This window comes from Prionailurus bengalensis, chromosome A2 (genome assembly GCF_016509475.1).
Source record: "Prionailurus bengalensis isolate Pbe53 chromosome A2, Fcat_Pben_1.1_paternal_pri, whole genome shotgun sequence".
In the NCBI taxonomy this organism is placed as follows: domain Eukaryota; kingdom Metazoa; phylum Chordata; class Mammalia; order Carnivora; family Felidae; genus Prionailurus; species Prionailurus bengalensis.
Genome location: NC_057348.1, coordinates 10448350 through 10469489, shown reverse-complemented (window position 1 = coordinate 10469489; position 21140 = coordinate 10448350). Strand labels below are relative to the sequence as shown.

At 48.8% G+C, this 21140-nt stretch overlaps 1 protein-coding gene across 1 annotated transcript in view; it reads right to left on the bottom strand.

Moving 5' to 3' along the window:
* ADGRE2 (adhesion G protein-coupled receptor E2) overlaps positions 1–21140 on the bottom strand; it is a 35199-nt gene that overhangs the window by 5576 nt on the left and 8483 nt on the right. Inside the window, exons 5-18 of the mRNA XM_043585911.1 lie at positions 18478–18531; positions 18044–18163; positions 15410–15565; positions 12172–12303; positions 11448–11594; positions 10842–10988; positions 10707–10762; positions 10486–10563; positions 9920–10097; positions 7099–7206; positions 6714–6934; positions 6343–6522; positions 5588–5785; positions 5034–5269 (exon numbers count right to left, since the gene is read on the bottom strand). Of these exons, the coding sequence (XP_043441846.1) occupies positions 5034–5269; positions 5588–5785; positions 6343–6522; positions 6714–6934; positions 7099–7206; positions 9920–10097; positions 10486–10563; positions 10707–10762; positions 10842–10988; positions 11448–11594; positions 12172–12303; positions 15410–15565; positions 18044–18163; positions 18478–18531 (2011 nt within the window). The remainder of the gene's footprint in view (positions 1–5033; positions 5270–5587; positions 5786–6342; positions 6523–6713; positions 6935–7098; positions 7207–9919; positions 10098–10485; positions 10564–10706; positions 10763–10841; positions 10989–11447; positions 11595–12171; positions 12304–15409; positions 15566–18043; positions 18164–18477; positions 18532–21140) is intronic.

Sequence of the window (21140 nt, the reverse complement as noted above, 5' to 3'; positions counted from 1 at the left end):
CTGGGATGTTTTAACTCAGAGCTATCTCAGTTCTGTCTCTCCCCAGCTTAGTGGTGCAGCAGCCAGAAGTTGACAACGTTGAAGACAGCAGAGAAATCTGACTATTTTGGAAGCTCCATGGAAAACATCATCATCACCCCCAGAACACAACCAAGTTTTTTTCTAACTCTGTAGTTTCCTAACTCTTTATTCTCTAAATTTGGTGCCTATTTGATTCGACTGAGAAATCATGGGGGAGGGGGAGCTGACTCTGGGGCATTATCAATACAATAACAAATTATGGCCCCATTCCTAGCTGCCTAAGGCTGTGATTTCAGGTGGGATCAAAAGAACTTTTCCAGGAATTTAAAAGGAAATACTGGACCACTCAAGGACGATGAAAATTTTTGAAAATCTCTGAAATATTCCTGCAAATCTGAGGATGCATAAGGGTATGGCTCCACTCAAAACAGGCATGGGGAGAAAAGAAAGCACTAGTCTCTCATCTCTGTCTGACCTTGAGGCTTTGTGCAATCATAAAGTGAAAGCTAAGACTGTTATGTAAACTTCCTGAAGTTTGAAGGTGCGGTCTTCTCACACAGATACCTTTTAGAAGAATGCAAAGTATATAGGCAAAGCATTTAAGGAAATCTTCCGGAACAAACAGTTGGTGGCCACTAAATAAACTGACCCAAGTGCGACCAACACCCTAGGAACCCATGATTAAAAACAAAAATAAGAACTTTAAAAAAGCTAGCAGAGAACTCAGGGGACACACACTGCAAGAAATGGCCAATCTACAGAATTAATCCAGGAAAGTCACTAAACAAACAAACAAAGACACCAACAAACCAGAAATAACAACATATCTTGAAGGGTGGAGGAAACTGAAACAGCAGGATTACAATATATTATCTAAAATATTGAGTTTTCACAAAAAAGTATAATATACCCAAAGAAACAGGAAAATGTGCAACATACACAGAGGAAAAAAATCAGTCAAAAGAAAGCATCTCTGAGAAGGCACAGACTTCGAATCTTGTAGATAAAGTCTTTACATCAATTATTACAAATATATTAAAAACACGAAACCATTTCTGAAAAATGAAAGAAAAGTAGAACAACAATGTTTCACCAAATAAGGGATATGAATAAAGCAACAGATATTCTGTATGGAACCAAATAGAAACTCTAGAGTTGAGAAATACAAAAACTGAAGTGAGAAATTCACCAGAAGGGCTCCACAACAGATTTGAGCTGGTAAAAGAAAAAATAAATAAATAAATTTGAATATACATCAACAGAAACTACGCAGTCTGAGGAACAGAAAGAAAATAGGATGAAGAAAAATGAACAGAACCTCAAGAGATTTATGGCATAGGACAAGTGCTCCCACACATACACAGTTGGAATCCCAGAAGACAAAGCAAAAAGGGCAGAAAAATACTTAAAGAATGAATGGCTAAAAACTTCCCAAATGTGAAGTTCAAGGAACTATAACTGTAATAAATTCAAAGAGATCCACACTGAAACGCATCATAGACCTATTGAAAAAAGGCAAAGACAAAATCTTTAAAGTGGCAGGGGAAAGTTGATTTTTCATGTACAAGGCATCCTCAATAAGATTAACAAGTGACTTCTTGCCTGAGATCATGGAGAAGGCAGTGGAATATCATCTTCAAGGTATCAAAAAAAAAAAAAATGATGGTCAACCAAGACTTCTGTATCCAGCTAAATTCTCCTTGAGAAATGAAGAAATTAAGGCATTTCAAGATAAAAATAAGATCATTCTTGTTTGCTAAGTGGTCACAAGAAACCCTAAATAAGTCAGGCTGATATGAAAGGAGACTAGAGAGTAACTTCAATCCAAACAAAGAAATAAAGAGCACCAATAAAAGTAACTATGTGGGTATTATGAAAGACACTGAAGTATATTTTTGTTTGTAATCCTCTTCTTCTCCTGCGTTAAAAGATAACCACGCAAAGCAATACTTTTAAAACCGTGTCAATGGGCTTGTAAGGTACAAAGATATAATTTTTATGACAGCAATAATAAAAAGGAGGAGGAAAGGAATGTAGGGATATTAGGTTGCACAATGGTTTTTTAGATACAAAATCCTAAGCACAAACAACAAAAGAAAAATTAAGTGGACTTCATCGAAATTAAAAAACTTCTCTGCTTTAAACTTTTCACTTTGCAAGGAAGTGAAAAGACATGGAGAGGTAGAAAATATTTGCAAATCACAAATTGATGAGGCACTACCATCCGGAATATACTAAGAACTCAAAAACTCAGCAAGATGACAAATAACCGAATTTAAAAATGGACAAAAGGTGGGGCACCTGGGTGGCTCGGTCGGTTAAGCACCCGAATTCGGCTCAGGTCATGATCTCACAGTCCGTGAGTTCGAGCCCCGCGTCGGGCTCTGTGCTGACAGCTCAGAGCCTGGAGCCTGCTTGGGATTCTGTGTCTCCCTCTCTCTGACCCTCCCCCGTTCATGCTCTGTCTTTCTCTGTCTCAAAAATAAAAATAAACTTTAAAAAAAATGTTTTTTTTAAATGGACAAAAGGTTTGAAAAGGCATTTCTCCAAAGAAGATATGCAAATGGTCAATAAACACGTGAAAAGCCACTCAGCATCACTAGTTATTGGGGAATTGCAAGTCTGAACCACAATGAAATAACACTTAAAACTCATGCAGAAGGCTAAAATTAAAAATGCAGAAAATAAGTGTTGATGACGCAGAGTGTGGGGAATAAGCTTAGGAATCCCTGAGCTTGCACCGATGAGTTAACAAGGCATAAGGAAATAGAAAGCTAGAGGATGAATGCATCCAAGATTAGGTAAACAAGATTAGGTATTCAGGGTGGAAATGCCTCCCAACTTAGTACAATAGAAAGCTGCTTTCCCAGAAAGGAAGGACCCAAATAGGTAAACAGGTAAACAGGGCTACAGACCTCAGTAAGGCGAAGTTGCCCAGAATGGAGCTAATTAGCAAAAGAAACATGCCTCGTTTACCCTGAGGTAGCATGCTCTTTCTTTCTTGTGCCCTAGGCAAGTTTAGGTAAACAGATGTGGCGGTTCATGTCTGCTGTAAACAACCATCTGCTTGGCTCCTGGACTTTGTGTTGTATTGATCCAAACCCCTACCACCGCATATCTTCAAAACCCCCTTTTCCTCACGCCCATGAGTTAATGTTCACAGTTTCATTTCTTTGTGCACATCCATCACGCCTGTAAGCCTTCTGATCCTAATAAAAACAGAGCAAGGACCCTTACTTGGGGCTCTTGTCTCCTCCCGGACATTAGCCTCTCTCGCATTTTAATCCTGCATCCACTCTCTTGCTGGACAAGCGAGAACTCCAGACCCAGGGTCTATGACAATGCAGAGCAATTAGAACCCTCACACATGGCTTGTGTGAATAGAAACTGGGGCAGACACTTGGAGAAACAGATGACAGTTTGTCAAAGTGCTAAACATAGATCTGCAATGTGATCCCGCAGTTCCACAAATGGATATATATCCGAAACAAAAGAAAACATATGTTGACACCAAAACTTACACATGTATATTTATAGCAGCATCACTCATAGTGGCAAAAAATGGAAACAACCTGGGGCGCCTGAGTGGCTCAGTCGGCTAAGCGTCCGACTCTTGATCTCAGCTCAGGTCTTGATTTCCGGGTCGTGAGTTCAAGCCCTGCTCTGGGCATGAAGCCTCCTTTTAAAAAAAAAAAAAAAAAAAAAAGGAAACAATCCAAGAGCCTATCAAATGGTAGATTGAAAAAATGCAGTATATCTGTATAGTGGAATATTATTTACAAAACACCAGCAGCAGCAGCAAGGAACCACAAGGCATGAAGTCATGATACTTGCTACAACATGGATGAGCCTTGAAAGCATCCTACGAAGTGAAAGAATCCAGTCGCAACAGACCACAGGTATGATTTCACTTAAGTCAAATTTCCAGAAAAGGCAGATCCCTAGAGACAGAAGGTATATTAGTGGTGGCCCAGGGGGCTGGGGTGGAAGACGGTAACAGGACTGAGGAGGGAATGTTAATGTGTGTGAGGTTTCTTCTAGGGAGTTGAAGGTGTTCCAGTCATGTCTGCATGTTCTGGTGATGCATACACAACTCTATGATCATTCTAAAAAACACTAATCTGTACACTTTCCAAGAGTCAATTTTAGGGTATGTGAAATATACTTCAAGAAAAATGTAAAAATGTGAAACCAAGCATTAACGGTGGAAATGTCAGAGTACAAACTCTAAAGCTTGACTCGTGGATTTGAATTCTACTTCTGCCACTTATTAGCCATTCCCCTTGGGGCATTTAATGAGATTACGTGTGGCTCGGTTTACTCACCTGTAATATGGGGCAAATGGCTCTGCCTACTTCACAGTTTTAATGTGAGTATTCACCGAGTTAATGCATACAAAAATGGTTAGAAAAATTCATGGCATAAAGTAAGTACCTTGTATATCTTAACCGTGATATAAAAATCTATTACTTGATTACATAAATCAGCTCTAGCTCCAAATTTTTAAAAAACTGGAACATCTTAAAGCATTTGGAGAAAGAAGTAGATTCTATTTTTTTAATGATGTCCTAAGCGCGTCTTTTGATTTCAGTCTTGCTATTCAAAGGACAGAACTTTAAAGACATTCTGCTTAACTTATAACTTCCCACCAGAAAGATGTCCTAAGGATGATTACTTAGCATGTCTTCTCTGTGTTCTGCTTGGGCATAATAAAAAATACTCCTCTGGGGCGCCTGGGTGGCGCAGTCGGTTAAGCGTCCGACTTCAGCCAGGTCACGATCTTGCGGTCCGTGAGTTCGAGCCCCGCGTCGGGCTCTGGGCTGATGGCTCAGAGCCTGGAGCCTGTTTCCAATTCTGTGTCTCCCTCTCTCTCTGCCCCTCCCCCGTTCATGCTCTGTCTCTCTCTGTCCCAAAAATAAATAAACGTTGAAAAAAAAAAAAATACTCCTCTGGTTCTGGTGGTGGCCATGATCCTGCTGGAGAAGATAGGGGCAGTGGGAATTGGCACTTACCTGGTGGGTGTTCCATAAAGGGAAGGTCTGGATGCAGCAGAAATGGCCACGATTAGAGCCGGGACTCCATAGCCCACAGGGAACATGAGTCTCTTCATGAACCTGCTCACACTGGAGTAGTTGACCACCATCAGGTTGCGTGCCGTGAGGAAGAGGTGTAGACCGTCCAACAGCATCCAGGTGAAGGAGGCCAGGTAGAGATAGTGTAAGGCCCCCGCGATGATGGCGCACAGCAGCTGGGCGAGGAGGAAGGAGTCACCAGGAGGGACTGTCAGGGAGGAGGGTGGCCCCAGGACCCCTCCCATACCTTGCCAGAGGGGAGAACTCGTATATATATATATATATATATATATATATATATATATATATATATAGGGTCGAGTCGTTGAGAGAGGATTGTCTTCTGCTTCATCAGTCAACGTGAAATAGGCTATTTACCCCTCCAGCCTCCCTGTCGCCCAACGATATTGTGTTAAGGTATCAGTGCAGCAGGGCTCCACGAACTGAGCATCCCGTGGCTCAGGGCAGGGGGTCCTCTGGGACAGTGTCAGTACCTTGATCTTGGTCTGGTCGATGGCCGTGAGGAAGAGCAGGTGGGCCAGGAAGAGGCAGATCGAGAGCTGCAGGTGGAGTGAGGTGCTGGTGTTCTGGATGGCTTTGCACAGGAGGAAGGTGAGGGCTGCCAGGAGGAGGCAGAGCAGAGAGAGGCCCAGCCCCACGTAGGTGATGACAACCAGCACGGGATCCTCCTCCTGGGACCCAGCAAAAAGGACATCACAGTCACAGGTCCTATATCAGTTGACTTTAAGAGGCATTTCATCACCCTGGGTGGGCCTGGCCTAATCAGTGAGCTCTCAAAGCTCTAGGCTCTTCCTAGAGAAAAGGATTCAAAGTTTGAGGGCGTTTGATGTGAGGGAGCTTCTCCTGCTGGCCTCTGGACAGAAATGCTGACACGCTGTGTGGGGCCTAGAGAGAAGGAATGCAGGTAGCCCCTAGGAGCTGAGCAGGGTCCCCTGCTCGCAGCCAGAAAGAAAGTGGAACCCCAGTCCTACAACTGCAAGGAACGGAATTTTGCCAGCAACCAGGGAGCTCACAGGAGGACCCCAGGCCTCCGACGAGAATGCAGCTTTGGCTGACTCAATGGTCTCAACCTTGTAAGGCCCAGAGCAGGCAACTCAGCTACGCTATGCCCGATTCTCGTCCCACAGAAACCACGAGACATAAATTTATGTTTCTTTAAGCTCCTACATGTGGGGAAACATGTTCGAGAGCGATAGACGTGGAAAGCGGCCTCTCTCCGGGATCTCACCTGCACGTGGGTGTGGGCCATGAGGATGGCAAAGCTGCTGAGGTGGGAGCACTGGCAGGTGGTGTTGGCATCTCCGGTGGCCACCATCCTGCAGCCCATGGTGGACCAATGACCGCCTCCATCCTGACTGTGCTCCCAGAAGACACAGAACACCTTCTGCGTTGGCCCGGGCGTCACCGCCTGTAGGAAGAGAGCGTCGGTGGGAGCTGGAGACTCTTATCCAAAGCTGGTTTGCAAAGGGCTTTCCTGGGGGAAGGAGGCGCCCACGGAGGAGGCCCCCAGGACACAAAGGGTGATCTCGACAGTGAGGCTGAGCCCCGGACCCAGACCAGTTCCTTGCCCAGCCACGGCCCCATTCCACCAGGACTCACGCGGTGGGAGAAGATGAAGGTGACGGGGGAGCCGAGGTTCTGGGTGTCCTTGTTGCTCACAAAGGCAGAGACGACATCTGAGAGCAGGACAGGGGAGACCTCTCCCAGCAATTCCTTGTGTTCACGCAGAACTGCCTGCTGCTTAGGGTCCAGGACCAGGGGCGCCTCGGCCAGTAACTTGGCCATCCCTGGAGTGGAGACGAGGCCCACCACCGAAGGACCTGCAGGACCAGGCCAATGTGGATACCTCGGGGTGCCCACCAGCGCCCCTTCTTCCTCAGATGGACCCTTTGTGGCCCCACTCTGCCCCCTACCTCCCCGTAAGCTTCAGGTCCCCGTGTGTCACGTCCTTGGGCGTCTTGTGACCTCCCATCTCGGCCCTTACCTGAGTCACTAGATTCATGCACCTCATCCAAGCTCAGCAGCATCTTTGCCTGGTTCAGACTCAAGGTGACATTTCTGTCTCCTTGTTCTTGCACCTTCAGGGACAGGTCTATGAGATGTCAGAGTTATTAAGGGAGTGTGGATAGTATTGGTGGCTGTAGAGGCTGTAATAATACTATCCTTTATATGTGTGTTTACATACACACACACACACACTGAATTTATAAAGGATTGTAAGAAAATTCTATGAGCAACTATACACCAACAAATTGGATAACCTAGATGAAATTAACAAATTCCTAGAGACACACAAACTACAAAAGTAACTGAAAAATAACTAAAGTCCAAACAGACCTATAACAGGCAAAAAGAACAAATCAGTAATCAAAAATTCCCCAAAATGAAAAGCCTCAACCAGATGGCTTTACCGGTGAATTCTGCCAACCATTTAAGTAAGAATTAACAAGAATCCTTTATAAACTCATCCAAAAATGGAAGAGGAAGGAATACTACCTAAATAATGTTATGAAGCCACCATCACTCTGATTTTAAAAAAAAAACAAACAAACAGATAAAGCCATTAAAGAAAACAATAGACCAATATTTCTTATGAACATAGATGTAAAAGAATCTTCAACAAAATATTAGGAATAAATTTACCCAAGGAGGTTCAAGACTTGTATCAGAGAAAAGTACAAAAATATTTTTTGAAATAAATGAAAGACCCTGAATAACTAGGAAAACCTTCTATGTTAGTGGATTAAAAGGCTTAATATTGGGGCACCTTAGTGGCTCAGTCAGTTGAACATCTTGATATTAGCTCAGATGGTGATCTCACAGTTTGTGAGATTGAAACCCACATTGGGCTCTGTGCTGATTTGTGGAACCTGCTTGTGATTCTCTCTCTCTCTTCCTTTCTCTCCCTTTCTCTCTCTCCCTCTCTCTCTGTCTCTCTCTGTCTCATTATCTCTCTCTTTCTCCCATTCTCTCCCTCTCAAAATAAATAAATATCTTTTAAAATAATAAAAAAATAAAAGGCATAATATTGTTAAGATGGCAATATTTCCCAAGAGATCTATAGATTCAATGCAACCCATACCAAAATTCCACCTTTTTTTTTTTTTCAGAAATGGAACAGTGCATCCTAACATTCATAGGACATTGCAAGGGGCCCTAATACCCAAAATAATCTTGAAAATGAAAAAAAAAATTGGAGTACTTACACCTCCTGATTTCAAAACTTACTACTAATCTATAGTAATCAGAACAGTAGGGTACTAGCACAAAGATAGGCATACAGACCTATAAAATAAAATTGAAAGTCCAGAAATAAACCCATACATCTGTGGTCAACTGATTTTCTTCAACAAGGGATGCCAAGACTATTCAATGGAAAAAGAAAAGTCTCTTCAGCAAATGGTGCTTGCACATCTGGATCTCCACTTGCAGTAGAAGGGACCCTACCTCACACAACACACAAAAATTAACTCAAAATGGGACAAAGACCTACATTTATGAGCTAAAACTAGAACCGTTAGAAGGAAACACAGGTGTAAATCTTCACAGCCTTGGATTTGGCAATGGAGTCCCAGATAAGACACCAGTGCACACGCAAAAAAAGAGAAAGTAGAGAAAATAGATTTCATCCGACAGAAGCATCTGTTCGTGAAAGTAAAAAGACAATCTGTGGAATGGGAGAAAAAATTAGCAAATCACATGTCTCATAGAGTCTACTGTTAGAACACATAAAGAACTCTCCCAACAACCAAAAGCCAAACAACCTGATTTAAAAATAGGCAAAGGACTTGCATAGATGTCTCCAAAAAAGAAAAGTATATAAGCTCATATATATATATATATATATATATATATATATATATATATATATGTATACATACATGTATACATATATAAGTTCATATATATATAATATACAAATATTCAACAATCATGTGAAAAGATATTAAATATCATTAGTCACTTGGGAAATGCAAATCAAACCCACAATGAGATATTACCTGACATACACTGAAGTTGCTATCAGAAAACAAAATGTAAGCACCAAGTGTTGCTGAGAATATGGATATTGGAACCATTGCGTGTTACCAATGGGGATGTAAAATGGCACTGCCATTTTGGAAGACTAGTTTGGTCATTCCTCAAAAAATGGAACACAGAGTTACCATATCGCTGAGAAATTCCACCCCTACGTCTATATACATTGAGTCGAAAACAGTTATTCAAGCAAAAACTCATCCAGAAGTATTCATAGTAACGCTATTCAAAATAGTCAAAAGGTGTCAACAACCCAAATGTCCAACAGTGAATGAATGGCTACACAAGGTGGTCAGTGAGTTCGAGCCCCACTGGGCTCTGTGCTGACAGTTCAGAGCCTGGAGCCTGCTTCAGATTCTGTGTCTCCCTCTCTCTCTGCCCCTTCCCCGCTCAAGCTCTGTCTCTCTCACTCCCAAAAGTAAATAAACCTTAAAAACTAAATAAAATTAAGTAATAAAATGGTGATGAACTTAAATATCAAATAATACAAAATTTACATTCTGAAAAATTTAATAAATTGTCTTCTTTTGAAGATGTTTCCATTTTGTATCTTAAATTCTTCATTAGAATGATTCCCTCTGCTGATAATGTATATTACAATGAAAATGTATACGATTTACAGTTTTATTCATTTCTTTTCAACCTTTTAATTGGTTTAGGGAGTGTAACACTGAGATACAAGCGTGGTCACTGGCTCCAGTGAGGCTGGGGGATAAACGAGGTGGGGAAGGGCAGGGCAGGAGCCCGGGGCAGACCCCAGTACTTGCCTGTGCCTGCAGATGCACTGAAGGTCAATGTCCCATTGGGCAGGGCCTGGCTTATGTTTCTCAGGACGTCCTCCAGGCCAGCGAGCAGGTTCGCGGCCACACAGCGCTGCTCTGAGCGGGGCAGCGCCTCCAGGTCTCGTGGGGTCTGCAACAACTCATCCACCCCCTCTATGAGGTCCTGGGGGGGGATGAGTGAATGGAGCCAGTGAGCCACGAAGACCCTGCCCACTCAGCCCCGGAGAACAGCCCCTAAAAACTGATTGGTAGATAAAGGTGGTACTGGGGCTGATTCCCTGGGTCTTTGCCCCTGGAATCCAGCGCTCATGGTCAACCCTGTTCACAAATGCCAAGAATGACATAAAGCCCAATGTCCAGAAACAGCGAGAAGAAAAGTCATTTGTGGGTGCAGGTGGGTGCCCAGCAGTGTGAATACTGGCGTGTCTGCTCTCCCACTCACCGTGGGAGGGGCGGGGTCTCAGAGAAGCTGTCATGGTGATGGGGCAGCTTCCTCCCAGGACTCTATGGGATGCCCAGGTTCTCTTTCTTCTCCTGAGTTGTGCTCTTACCTGGATGGTGCCCTGAGCCAAGGCCGGCTTGAAGTCTCTGCGCAGAACTTGGACTTTTTTAAAGAAGTTGGAGAGTCCCTGGGAAGAGAGGAGAAGGGGCGGGTTGGAGAGCCTTGCGTATGTGTGTTGGGGTGGGGTGGGGGGAGCTTGGGGAAATTGGGGGAATTAGGCGGGCGGCACAGAGGGATTCCTGCCTCCTGGTCCCTGCTGGGGCCACCCACCTGGCTCTTGATTCCAGGGGGTTTGGTCCAGGCAGGGAAGGACATCTCTGCAGGCGATAAAACAGCCATTTATTAGGTATGAGAGTGTCTGTGTGTGTGTTGGGATGGCGGCTGGGGTCAGGTCAGACCAGGTACCTTGACAGGTGGTGTTCATTTGCTTATTCTGGAATCCGGATTTGAGCTCCCAGCCACGGCGGCAGCGGCACCTGTATGAGCCCACGGTGTTGACGCAGACGGTGGAGTTGTGGCACACAGGCGGCCAGAAGCTGCACTCGTCCACATCTGGGGACACAAAGATGGGACTCGGGCCCTTCTCCTTCTGTGTCCCGCCCCCTTTCCCCATATTAGTACCTCCCACCTTGGCTGGAGGTGACGTCCCCTGCCGACCCCACATCCTGGTGATGCAGGAGTTATGGGAAGTGTGGGGAGGCCTGACACATAGCATGTGAGCCCTGTACAGATGTGCAGGTTGTGAACTATTGAAACACCTTTGTCCCAGTTGGTAATTAGCTGCCACCTGGGGTCTCCAAGGAGCCTGCTCCTCAGTACCCCGGCTCCTTCCCCAGGATCCCCGCCCCCCACCCCAGATCTTTTCCCATCAAGCCTCAAGAGAATTAACGCTTGGCACTGCAGGGCACCGCCAGCATTCATTCTGCTTGGGTGGTGTGGGTGCCACTGAATACGCATGCAATCAGCTGTTCTGAGTGTGGGTCTCCAGGATGTGGCATCTGAGCTCTGGACCTTCACAGACGGTGTTGTTTGGGCCATTGGGGGACCCAGGAATGGGCTTCCAGCCAGGGAGGCAGCGGCACTCATAGCTCCCAATGTTGTTGAGGCAGTGGGTGGTGTTGTGGCACGGGTTTTGCCCCGAGGTACATTCATTCACATCTGAGGACAAAGCCAGAGGGTCAGGGTCCCCTCCACTGGCTGCACCCACCTCTCACTGCCCAGCATCAGGGACCCTGCTGTTATTGCACGTGCTGCCCCCTGGTGACCTTCAACCTCAATCTCAGTGCACCTTATGATGGCCTCCCTGCAAGATGGGCGTGGCAGGGACCATGGTCCCCGGTTTACAGGCTGTGAAACCAGGGGGGAAACTGAGTCATGGGGACTGGACTTTCTTTCCAAGGACTCTCAGCTACTCCCTCCCCAGCTCTGGCCCAGGCTCCCTTTCCAGGAACTGGAAGCGACACCCTCCCCCTGCTCCCAAGAGGCAGGTGAGGAAGGGGCGAGACCAGGGGATGCTCACAGAGGCGGGGGGCTCCACAAGGGAACCCCAGGCCCAGAAGGCCCTGCTACCTCCCTGCTCTGTGGTGGGCCTTCTGGGGAGGCAGATCCTTGGGCAGAGCAAAGCCCTAGTGTTTCAGGAACCCAAGGCTCTTCTCCCTGCTCTGTGGGCTGCGGGGTCCGCCTTGGCCCCGCCCCAGCTCCAGCGCAGCCTCACAGCGTCTTCCGGGGCCTCTACCTGAGCACACGTTTGGGTCGCTCAGGTTGAGCTCCAAGCCGGGTGGGCACCTGCAGGTGTAGTTGCCCTGGGTGTTGATGCAGATGCTGCGGCCTTTACAGAGTCTGGGTTTCCGCTGACATTTGTCCACATCTGCAGGGGGAAGGAGAGGGTGGTGGATGGCTGCCTGCAGCTGTTTCCTGGGATAGAAGCATCTGGAAGGCCCCGCCGTCTCCTCCTCAGCGAGCGGGGGTGCCTTTTCTAATTCACATGGAGGCGTCCTAGGGGCGAAGCATGGTGGCCCAGATGTTCGGTTGTCCAGATGTGGCAGGAAGCAGCCTAAGTCCTCCCGTCTGCCTCTCTGGGTGGTTCCCAGCTGGGGCAGGGATGCATGATCACCTGTGTCCCAGCCTGAGGACTTGGACAAGTCCAGGGTGGGCCTTCCTGGGAGCCGAGTGCCAGGGAAATGCTGCACACCAGACCAGGACCTGTCAGGGCTCCCAGCCATGGCCTTTACCCTGACTCCGCCAGGGTGGCTGCTTGCTGGCTGAATTCCCCTTGGAATCCCGGTCACCCTCAGGGGACAGACGGCACGCTCCCATCCACGCTAACTCTGAGACTCCAGCTCCACGGAGATGGACAGGTCCCACACCCAAACCAGGCCTTTAAAAGACAAGGCTTTGGGGCAGGGGCAGGGAGAGTAAGGATGGACGGTGGGCGCCAGGCTGGGGTGGATGGTGTTGCTGATGTCCAGTTGGGCGGCCTTGGGGCAGTGAAGATGCCTTTTTCCCATGAGGGCATTCCCTAGACTGGCAGGAAGCGGTGATGATCCACGTCTGAGGGAGGCCAGCAGCGGGCGAGGACTGGAGGAGGGAGCAGGTGCTGATGGGCGAGGCATGGCAGATGATTGTGTCTTCTCGGCCCTTGGGCTCCCCCCAGGGGGGCAGACACTGGGCCCAGCCGAATGGGGCTCAGCCTCTATCTTCTGTCCCTCAGGAGAGGGCTGGACCTGGGGCAATGGTCCTGGATGACAGTCTCCCTTGTCATCTGGTCCAGAGGGGGAGCCTCTTGGTTCACCTGACTCTCCAAGTGTGCAAATGGTGGGGGGTGGGGGAGGGTTGCTGTCACCTGGCCCACCCCAGACACAACATCCTCCGGGTCCTGGTCAGCCGGGCTGCCCTCAGGCCCCTGAACCAAAGTTACTGGGGAGGGTGGGGACGGAGCCTTATGCGGGGAAATAGAGGAAGGCCCAGTGGTTGAGAAGGGGGGTGGGGGTGGTCAGGGCATCAGGAGGGGCCTTCTCCAGGCAGGATGCTGGCTAGGGCAGGGCTGGCCAGGGGCTGTGGGCCTGCCCTCAAATCTCCATCCTCCCGCCTTTTCGGATGGGGTCCCTGGGTCCATCATGGCCAAGGGTCTGAGAGGGTTGTTGATATGGCCAAGCCCGTGAGGGCTCTGGTGGGGGCAGGTCTTGGCCGGGCAGTTCCTGATGGTGGCAAAGAGGACGGATCTTGCCCTGGAACGCACCTCCTGTGAAGTATCTCGAATGCCACCTGCCTCTTGTTTTATGCAAATAAGGTGCCAGGGAGGCAGGGGGTATGTTCCAAACATCCAGAGGTGACCCTCTGTGGAGGGGCCTGAGCCGGGGGTTTCAGAGAGGTGCGGGTCGCCAGGTAGGTGACAAGGACATCCTTTGATGCCTGGGGAGGGCGGGGCAAGGGGCCCGCAGAGCAGCCTGGGTCTCCCCTGCCTGTGGCCAGACGCACGGCCACGACATGGGTGACGCGTCCTCGGCTGCGACAGAGGCTGAGCCCTTCACAGAGCTGGGTCTTCAGGTGGCAGGTCCTGGGCCAAACCAGCGGAGACTATCCCTTCCCTGTCACCCAGCTTGAGGTCCGTGGTGGTCCCTCTCCCGTCTCTTGTTATGTGTCTACCCAGCCGCCTGACAGAGTCCCCGTCTCTCAGCCCTGGCCTGTTGTAACACAGCAATGCAGCCCCTCGATAACCACAAGCACCACAACGGTGGGTGGGTGGCATTGCCTGTCCAGGCACACTGGGTGGGACCCATGATCACCATGTGCAGTTGTGCAGGTTGCTCGGTGCACACGGGCATCTGGCCCGGGAGGCAAGTGGGAGTTGAGACCCGGCCCACTCTCCATTCCCCAAACGTGCTATATTCACCTGGAAATGAGGGACCTTTTTCCATTTCCATTTCCATTTCACGCTCTGTCCTCTGGCGAGGCCACATGTCTGGGCCACAAGATTGACCCACAGGGGCCCCTCGGGACCAGCATTGCTGGGCTCCACGGAAGTGCAGGTGCCCCCTTCCCTCTCACCAGGGAGGCTCTGCAGCCCTCTGTCTGCATGCAGGGCAGGAAGGGGCTGGGACCAAGGCTGTGGGCTCTTCTCTCCACAGTGGCTGGCGGGGGCGGGGGGTGCCTTGGACCCTCCTTAGAGTCCTCTGGACCCTCAGCTCTGCCCCGTCCTCACCTCACTTCTGCTCTCCTCCTCTCCTCTCTCTGTATTCTACACTAACCCCCTGTGGCCACTGCTGCCCGCCCCCCAGCCCTCTGAGGATGCCCGAAGCCCCTTCCGCTGCCTGCTGTTCTCCCTGGAAGGGGGGCAAAGCCTGGTGATGCGCGGAGGCTGGCTTCTGGGCCTGAACGGTGTCCTCACTGTGCAAGACCACGGCAAGAGATGGGATTACAGTGGGGTCTCAGTGCCCACCCTGGGCACAGGCCCTGGGGAGCCCATCCCGGAGAGGGTGCATCAGATCATAAAACCCAGCAGCCACCACTGTTCTGTGCTTTGCTGCCTCCCTTCCTGGCAATTCCATGAGGTAAGCACCATTGTCACCCCCCCTTTTTTTTTACAGATGGGTAAACTGAGGCACAGACAGGCGGGATCACTTGTCCAAGGTCCCCCAGTTAACAAAAGGCAAAGCTGCTTTTGTTTTTATCTGTAAAAACTAGAGATTCTTTTTTTTTTCCTTAACACAAAATCACGATAATATCACATCTTGCGCATTAACGGTGATTTCTGAATAAGTATCCTGGCCAGGGTCACATCACACACACAGCTATCAAGTGGCAAAGCCAGGATTCAGGCCCTTGTCCCTCCCGCTACCCCGCCTCTCTGTGCCGGTGGCCCAGGAACAGACATACCTGTCCCGACTCATCCCGCCCCCGGGATGCTTTAGCAATGGCTCTGGTCACCCCAAACCTCGTAGACGGGGAGATGGAAGGTGTGGGGTGGTTCTTACCTTGACACGTGTTCTCACTCTCATTCCTGAATGCTTTTGCCCCAGAAGCAAGCAGGTATCCGGGCCTGCATTTGCAATAGAAGCTCCCCTCTGTGTTCTGGCAGTCTGCAAATTTTCCACAGGACACTGGCAAGGGTGGCCCACACTCATCGATGTCTGGAACACAAGAGAACAAAGGGTCACCAGCCAAAAGAGTGAGTTCCCACAGGGCAGAGGCCCTGGCCTCCAGCCCGCCTCTGCCGTGGGGGCCCAGAGAGAACTCAGTTCACAGTTCGTTGGACCGAGCTGGAGCCAGCCGCTCTAGAAAGCCTGCCGACTGATCTGCTCACCTCTGCTCTCCGGCCGGGCCTGACGGCACCTAGATCCATACACTCTGCTGTGTCGTGACGGGGGCTAGAAGGAGGTCTGCATCCCCCTCTGCGGGCCTCGTGGGCCAGATGGAGGCCCTGACTTGGGCTCCAGACCCTCCCCTCTGAGACCCTTTGCACCATCGGGAAGCCGGGGGTGGGCTCCAGGCAGAGGGACGGTGGCACTGGAGGCCACTCTCAATGCTGACAGTGGGGGGAGTCGAGGCTGGGTGACACTCACCACTCACACCTGAGGCTAAAAGCCCCTGCCTGTTGACAGCTTTCACCTCCCATTACTCACAGTGGCCCAAGTACACCTCACAGGGTCCATCCGCCACTCCCCCCCCCACCCCCCACCCCCCACCCCCGTCTCTGGTGTCAGGCGTTTTCAAGATGCCCCAGGGTGTCTCTGGAAGAGTCTTACTACCGCCAACCCTGGAGGAAGTGACTCTTATCAGAGCCTATCGCAGATAGGAAATGAGGAAGCACCAAGAAGTTGCTCACAGCTGAGTTATTGCAACGTGGGTTCCTGGCCTCCTAGCTCTTCCTGTTCTCTAAATGTGAGGGGAAAGATGGCCACGACCCTGGCCCCTCGGAGTAGCTCGGGGACCTACAGAGCAAGGCTGGACACCATCAGCTATCGACGACCTCAACAACTTGATCAGGTGAATCAAAGGGCAGGGACAGAACGTTTGGTCCCAGACACTCCCATCGGGGGACCAGAGACTTTCACAGCCTGCAAGGGCTCATGACCTCGTGCTGAGTGGGGGTCTGGCAGGCAGCTGGTCTCCCCCAGAGCAGAGTCTCCTACCCGAACTCGAGGACTTCCTCCTAGGGCCCCCGGCCCAGGCTGTGGGCGTCAGCCCCAGGACGGGACAGCAGGCGGGAAGAGGCACGGCCCCCGTCTGGGCCATGGGACCGCCCTCCTGTCTTCTCAGATGGGGGCGATGGCTGGACACCCGTCTCCGGGGTCGTGGGATGGGGTGGGGTCCAGCGGGGCATGGGTGGTGATGAGGCGCGCGGGAGGGGAAGACACGACGAGGAGAAAGTCTCAACCGGCAAACGTGCTCCCAGAAGGGAGCGGGGGTCCAGCCACACCAGCCGCAGGCCCCCTGGCCGCGCTCACCCGGGCCGGAGACTCCGTGAGACGCGCGCACAGACGTACAGGGGGTCCGCGAGGGGCGCCTCTCAGGGCATCGGGAGAGGGCGGCTGGGCAGGAGTCATACTAGCTTTTTTTTCCGTGATGAAATTCACTTTCCCCCAAATATTAAATGACACACGGACGTTTGGAAGACAAAGCAAATGTAAAACAGCGAAAACCAAGAGAATCGCCCATAAGTTCACTACACGGACTACTGGGAAATTTTAGAGTTTTTTCTTTCTTTTATCTTTTCAAACATGCTAGGAATATTTTCCTTCATTTTTAAAAAATATGCATCTAGGGGCGCCTGGGTGGCGCAGTCGGTTAAGCGTCGGACTTCAGCCAGGTCACGATCTCACGGTCCGTGAGTTCGAGCCCCGCATCAGGCTCTGGGCTGATGGCTCAGAACCTGGAGCCTGTTTCCGATTCTGTGTCTCCCTCTCTCTCTGCCCCTCCCCCGTTCATGCTCTGTCTCTCTCTGTCCCAAAAATAAATAAATGTTGAAAAAAATAAAATAAAATAAAATAAAATAAAATAAAATAAAATAAAATAAAATATATGCATCTAAGTCTATTTCGGTACATGAGGAGTATTTCTCAGTGTAAAATGGGGGATAATTTCCTTTTTCTTCATTTTTATCGTAACACTCACATAATATTACTAATTGTGGGACTTTGGGACAAGTTCCTCAATCTCCCTAAGCCCAAATTTGATCATTTAAAAAACGAAGTAGCTCTGCTTCCTCATGGGTCTGCTGTGAACAGTGAGACCCCTCCATGACCTTGAGAGGTAGGGAGTTCCCGGTGAGCTCACGCCAGGAGGAGAGCCTGGGCTTTCAAGTCCTGTGTTTCTTTCCTCCCGTTGCTCCCATTCTTTCTCCCCTTTCCTTGTGCATGAGCACGATCCTAGTAATAACAGCAGAAGCCACGATAAGAGCTTGTGTTGGACCGTCCGCTCCATACTCGCCTTTATCGGTTCTCCACACGGGCAGATTTTAAGTCTCACTCCATCCGTGTGGGGTGGGTACAACGATGATCCCCAATTTACAGACAAGCAAACGGAGGCATAGAGAGGAGAACATCTTCCCCCTACCACTTCCCCCAACATCTCCATGCGCCCACCACCACCCCCCCAGGCCCCTGTACCATCACAATTCTCCAAGCGGTTGGTGAAGACGTCCCCGGATAAAGAAGTGAACCCCGGAGAGCAGCGACAGGCCGTGGCGTTGACACATCTGGAGTTCAGAGGGCACCACCGTGCACAGTCTGTGGGTGCAAAGGGTGAGAGGACAGAGACCACAGTCAGAAGCTTCAAGGAATGGAGGGAGCCAGCCGCCAGCTGGGGGTGAGGAGCAGAGAAAGAGAGGCGGAGGAGCAAGAGGGATGGCTGCCATTGGAAGAAGAAAACACAGAAAACTCTGGACATTTGTGGAGGTAGAAACGGTTTCTCTTATCTCCAGAAGACCAGAGCCTCACTTGAAGAATATGCCCCGCTTTGCCCGCTTGTCGGTGAGGGGACCCAGACCCCAGCATGCACTCCCCCGTGTATGTAACCCATGGGGCTGGCTGGGCAGACTCACCACTAGTCTTCTGGGCAGCAGCTCCCAGTGGCAACAGCAGCTGTGTCAAGAGTCCTGGGGCAGAAAAAACAGAGATGCAGTTTCAACCCTTGTCCACGTGGTCATTGTTCCCGGGAGGTGGTTCTGATGCTACAGTCCATGGCTCTCCCAAGGCTCTTGTAACTTACGAAGTTTTGAAGACCAGTCCTTTTCCTTCCGTCTCCCTGGACTCCCCGAGGAGTCCGTCACTAACAGACATAGACCTTGTGGAGCCTCAGTGCTATAGGTAAGGGGACAGAATATACACAGGTGACGTCAGGGACACAAGGTAGAAATTCCAACCTTTCCCGGTGGAGGGAGTGAATCTTGAAGCACAAAGTCCTCAGATTGGCCAGGTTCTTAGTTCTCTGGCAATGGCAGAAATCTACCCTGAGGATTTCTCTCCCAGGGTCACTGTCCCCTCTTTGACATACATGTTTTGGGGCACACGAGAAGAACGTGGGTTTGGGTGTCAGACAGCCCCAAGTCTGAGCCCTGGCTCACAGCAGTATCAGCAGGGCAGGGAGCCCTGGAGTCAAGAGGGGGGGGGGCAGCTGATGACAGGTGAGGAGTGACAACTAAGGGCACCGTCAGGTAGAGCCACCGTCTCCTGGTTAAGAGGCCTCTCCAGGTGCAGTACCAGGAGCGATGGGTCACTGGACAGGCTTTGTGGTATGAAAACAGCTGCAGGTGCGAAGGAATCTACCCTACAGGTAATCACTGGGTCACCTGTTAGAGTCTGTCCTTCCATTCACGGGAGGCATGATGCTGCTATGATGGTGTTTTGTTTTGTTTTTAATGAGATTAACAGTGAAATCAGTAGACTCTGATTAAAGCAGATTACTCTCTTGGCAAAGAAGAAGTCAAACTTTCACTTTTAGCAGATGACATGATACTCTACATGGAAAACTCGAAAGATTCCACCAAAAAAAAACTGCTAGAGCTGATACAGGAATTCCACAAAGTCGCAGGACATAAAATCAATGTACGGAAATCGGTTGCATTCCTATACACCAATAATGAAGCAACAGAAAGGGAAATCAAGGAATCAATCCCATTTACAATTGCACCAAGAACCATAAAATACCTAGGAATAAACCTAGCCAAAAAGGTAAAAGATCTGTATGCTGGATACTTATGAAAGAAATTGAAGACACAAAGAAATGGAAAAACATTCCATGCTCATGGGTTGGAAGAACAAATATTGTTAAAATGTCAGTATTACCCAAAACAATCTACACATTCAATGCAATCCCAATCAAAATTGCACCAGCATTCTTCTCAGAGCTAGAACAAACAATCCTAAAATTTGTATGGGACCACAAAAGACCCCAAAGAGCCAAAGTAATCTTGAAAAAGAAAACCAAAGCAGGAGGCATCACAATCCCAGACTTCAAGCTATACTACAAAGCTGTAATCATCAAGACAGTATGGTCCTGGCACAAAAACAGACACATAGACCAATGGAATTGAATAGAGAACCCAGAACTGAACCCACAAATGTATGGCCAACTAATCTTTGACAACGCAGGAAAGAGTATCCAATGGAAAAAAGACAGTCTCTTCAGCAAGTGGTGCTGGGAAAACCGGACAGCGACATGCAGAAAAATGAACCTGGACCACTTTCTCACACCAGACACAAAAATAAACTCAAAATGGATGAAAGACCTAAATGTGAGACTGAAAACCATCAAAACCCTAGAGGAGAAAACAAGCAACAACCTCCTGGACCTCAGCCACAGCAACTTCTTACTCAACACATCTCAGAAGGAAAGGGAAATAAAAGAAAAAATGAACTATTGGGACCTCGTCAAGATTAAAAAAAAAAAAAAAAAAGCTTCACCACAATGAAGAAACAATCAGCAAAACTAAAAGGCAACCAACAAAATGGGAAGATATTTGCAAATGACATATTGGATAAAGGGTTAGTATCCAAAATCTATAAAGAACTTACCAAGTTCAACACCCTAAAAGCAAATAACCCAGTGAAGAAATAGGCAGAAGACATAAAAAGACACTCTTCCAAAGAAGACATCCAGATGGCCAATCGACACACAAAAAAATGCTCAACGTCACCCCTCATCAGGGAAATACAAATCAAAACCACACTGAGATACCACCTCACATGGGTTGGAGTTGCTAAAATTAACAACTCAGGCAACAACAAGTGTTGGTGAGGATGTGGAGAAACGGGAACCCCCTTGCACTGTTGGTGGGAATGCAAACTGGTGCAGCCACTCTGGAAAACAGTGTGGAGGTTCCTCAAAAAATTAAAAATAGAATCACCCTACAACCCAGCAATAGCACTGCTAGGAATTTATCCAAAGGATACAGGAGTGCTGATTCATAGGAGCACATGTACCCAATGTTTATAGCAGCACTTTCAATAGCCAAACTATGGCAAGAGCCTAAATGTTATCAACTGGTGAATGGATAAAGAAGTTGTGGTTTATATATACAATGGAATACTACTTGGCAATGAGAAAGAATGAAATCCTGCCATTTGCAGCAATGTGGATGGAACTGGAGGGTATTATGCTGAATGAAATCAGTCAGAGAAAGACAGATATCATATGTTTTCACTCATGTGGATCTTGAGAAACTTAAGAGGGAGAAGGGAAGGGGAAAAATAGTTACAAACAAAG